Raw genomic sequence first — 3,963 nt, forward strand, 5'->3', positions numbered from 1 at the left:
ATGGCTCTCTTGCGCAGGCAGAAGGGTGGCACTTTCTGTATGTAGTTTCTCCTGTCAAGAATGCATGCACTGCGTCTGGCTATATCTCCAACAGCTTCTCTGGACTGAGCACGTTAAAGTCAAACATAGTCGCTTAATGGAAAAAGTTCATTGGCTTGCACATCTGGGGACCAGACCAAGTTCTGGCCATAATAATTCTTCCTACTTTATATCCTCATTTAAACTTTTCTTAGCCACTCTACTTTTCAAGGTTATGAGGTTAAGGGACTTTTTCAAGGACACACAAGTAGGCAAAGTAGCGGCTGGGTTCGCGTGCACCCAGGGTCTCCTCACTCAGCTTGATTTTTTTGTCTGTGTCCTGGGAGCCACGAGCTTGCACAGTCTTCGCCTTTGCAGCCGCCAGCTTCCAACACCCTTAGTTCTCTCATCAGCCTCCCTCTGGCTCCCAGGCCCCGGACCCCTCCTCCCCGGTCTCCCTCCCTCCTGAGGCCCCGCCCCTCCCCTTAGGCCAGCGTCACGTGCCGTCCCATCCCCCCGCGCCTGCGCACTGCTTATTTCCCGCTGTCAGGATGAGGAGGCGGAGGTCGGCGCTCCGGTCCGTCTCTGCCCGAGGCTGTGGCGGCGCCGGCGGCTCCAGCCTTAGCGGTTCCTCCCTGGGCGGCGGCGGCCGCGGCTCGGTCGACGCCTCCTCCGCCAGCTGAGCCCGCGGCATCCCGGGACGCCGCTTCCCCGCCCATCCCCGTTCCTCGAGGCCGCCCACTGGCCATGGCGCAGCCGGGCCCGGCTCCCCAGCCTGACGGTGAGGCGCCCACCATGGCGGGCGCGGCCTGCCCGGCGCGGCGTCGTGGGGGCCCTTGGGGGCAGGAAGGGCACGCGCGCCGGCCCGGGGGTGACCCACGGGCTGGAGGCGGGGTGCGCGGGCGACGCGTGCTGGGGCAGCGGGGCTGGGGAGGGGGCGGGAGGCGCGCGCGGGCGGCCGCGGGGAAGGGCGTGGGGAGGCTGCGGGGAGGGAGCCGGCGGAGAGGAAGGTGCGGTGGGATCAGCACGTGGGTTCCTCGGGTGGGGAGGATGGAAATGGAGAGCATGTGCTATATTCCTTAAAGAAAACGCGAGCCCTCGCCTCGGTAGTGGCCGTGTGCCCTCTCGCCCCACCTCCGCTCCCGCCTCCTCAGGCCACGCTCCAGCGCTCTTTGCACTGGACTTGGTAAAAGTAACTGGGATCCTAAGCATTGGGTAGCATTCTTTGAGTGGTTGTGTTGCTTCATGGTAAGGCCGGGCTCATATCTTAGTCTCTTAGGGCCTCAGTTTCTGACGCACGAAGAGCGCTTGATTCATGTCTCTTTATCGAGAAAGATGGGCAAGTCTTGGGCCAGGCGATAAAGATGGCAACGTTCATCAGTAAAAGGATAGTTTAGTATTATTTCGAGAGTGTTAGGGATGAAAAGGTGCTCGAGTGGGCCCGAAATCGAGGAGTCAATCGTCTTCTCCATTCCGTCTCTACCGTTCAAGCGATGGGGTCTCACTTTGTGGACCATGTTGACCTGAAACTCCTGAGCTATCCTCCTGCCTCAGTTTCCTGAGTAGCCAAGACTTAGACGTGCAGGACAGATTGTCTTAATAATGCTCATATTGGAAGAAAAAAAAAGGCCTTGTTCTAAATAAGCCATGATGGTTATTAGAACCCTTTATGACCTTTAAACCGACTGAGCTCTGCCCCAGAGTTTTGACCACATTGTTTCAGGTGTTATTGTCGTCAACCCGGAGTTATGTTTGGAAAGAATGTGCTCGGTCCTTGGCAAGATCTTATTGTATCTAGTTGGGAAAGTTCTTTCAGGTGTATTTTTATAATTGGCTTTTGTGCTTAGCATCTTTACCTGTAAGTAGAATGTTGGGATATGGTGGTTGGCTCAGGAGGTACTTGGCCTTTTCCAAGAGTAGTCTCTTGAAATGATCTTTTGTGAAAACCTGTTTGTTCTTGCGGTAGGGGAGCTGGAAACAATGTTATCAGATTTTGAGACTCTGGCTGCTCTCTGGGAAGTGTTCTCTAAAGACTGTTAGCCTTTAGTTTGGGGTTTTGTTAGTTGCCTAAGGGGTAATGTCCAGCCTAGACTTTAACTTGCTCGCTGTTTCTATTCCAATAAAGAGAAGGGAGGTGTTTCTGGTGGGCTGTCAGGAAACAGGGATGATTTTTGGACCTTCTTTTAACTCTCATCTTTTGTATTTGGTATCAGGGAGGAAAACTTTACAAACCCTCCTTGTTACTGCAGACAGGCAGAATACAGAGAAAGCTCTGGCTTCTGGTAGGTATGCTTAACTGGCTGCTGCCTTCCTTTGCTTTCCATGGACAACTCAGGTGACATGAGTCTGGACTCTTAATTTCCTGCCTCTTTCAATATATGAAATGGTCTTCCCTGCAAATAGGCAGAAGTGACTAAGCACTTCGCAGAAGCGAGGAAAACATTAGCTTTGAGGAATCTCATATTCTTGCTATTCTCAGTGCAGGTTTACTTCTTATTTTTCAAATTTTAAGACTATGGAATGAGATTAAGTTTATATACATTGTAATTCTTATTAGTATACGTTAATGTAAATGGGCAAAGGTATCAGTTCATGAAAGGGGAGAGAAATTGGTATGTTTGAGTTCTTTGTGCCAATGTCTGCTTACAAGTTCATCTTGCAGAATTAATTGTTCTCTTTAGTTGAGTTCATATTGACAACTTTAATTAGAAGCACACTTGAATTTTTTAAAAAATATTTATTTATTTATTATATGTAAGTACACTGTAGCTGTCTTCAGACACTCTAGAAGAGGGAGTCAGATCTCCTTACGGATGGTTGTGAGCCACCATGTGGTTGCTGGGATTTGAACTCTGGACCTTCGGAAGAGCATTCGGGTGCTCTTACCCACTGAGCCATCTCACCAGCCCTACACTTGAATTTTTTAGATCTGCTGAGTTAAAAAACAAAATTATTGGAAAGTTCCTTTGCACCAGACCAACAGTAAAACATAACTGCTTCGTCTGCTTTCCTGTCATTTCAGAAGCAGTGCCGAATCTTTTTTCTTTTTGACATATTTTCTTTGTTTTTTCATGAGGATATTAAGAGGATATTAAGGTGTATTAAGAGTAGATTTGCTGGGCAGTGGTGGCGCTTGCCTTTAATCCCAGCACTTGGGAGGCAGAGGCAGGTGGATTTCTGAGTTCCAGGCCAGCCTGGTCTACAGAGTTCCAGGACAGCCAGGGCTCTACAGAGAAACCCTGTCTTGAAAAACCAAAAAAAAAAGTAGCTTTGTGTGTAATTGGCAAGACAAGATGTAACCTTTTTTTTTTTATTTCATAATTTTTGAAGGTTTTAGTCTTAATGGTGCACTTTGATGGATGCCAATTAAGTTATTTTCCATTGAGAATTCAAAGACAAGTATAAAAATTCTCAGATTTCAGTTTAATTTAAACTACATTTTAGAAGCATTTGTCCTGATTTTACTTCATTAAAATTAAATTTTTAAAAATGACATTTATTTGTGTGTGCTTGTGTACATGACTTGAGCATGTGTGTGGCTGTCAGAGGACAACCTGTGGGAGTTGGTCCTCTCGCTTCACCATGTGGGCGCTGGGAATTGAACTCATCAGGCTTGATAGCACTCATGTTTACATGCTGAGTGATGTCACTGGCCTTTTGTTTTTGTATAATCCCACCATAAGACATTGAATGTGGGGCTGGAGAGGTGGTTCAGTGGTTAAGACAATGGCTCTTCTTCCAGAGGACATTAGTTCAATTCCCAGCAACTACATGGTGGCTCACAACCTTCTATAATTAGGTCTGATGCCCTCTATATTATGCAGACATACAAGAAGACAGAACATGCAATATACATAAATAAATAATTAAACAAAAGTTTTATGTTTTTTTTGTTTTTTTTGTTTTTTTGGTTTTTCGAGGCAGGGTTTCTCTGTGTAGCCTTGG

The 3,963-nt window shown here is 47.6% G+C and overlaps 1 protein-coding gene across 2 annotated transcripts in view; it reads left to right on the forward strand.

Moving 5' to 3' along the window:
• Positions 1-551: 551 nt before the first annotated feature.
• Positions 552-3,963, forward strand: part of Rabep1 (rabaptin, RAB GTPase binding effector protein 1) — a 97,939-nt gene continuing 94,527 nt past the window's right edge. The window contains exon 1 of one of the 2 annotated variants that reach the window (XM_021177943.2): positions 552-799. In XM_021177943.2, the coding sequence (XP_021033602.1) occupies positions 766-799 (34 nt within the window). In that variant the 5' untranslated portion in view covers positions 552-765. The remainder of the gene's footprint in view (positions 800-3,963) is intronic. The other variant, XM_021177944.2, reaches the window with a different exon arrangement.

The sequence above is a fragment of the Mus caroli genome, chromosome 11 (genome assembly GCF_900094665.2).
Source record: "Mus caroli chromosome 11, CAROLI_EIJ_v1.1, whole genome shotgun sequence".
NCBI classification, from domain to species: domain Eukaryota; kingdom Metazoa; phylum Chordata; class Mammalia; order Rodentia; family Muridae; genus Mus; species Mus caroli.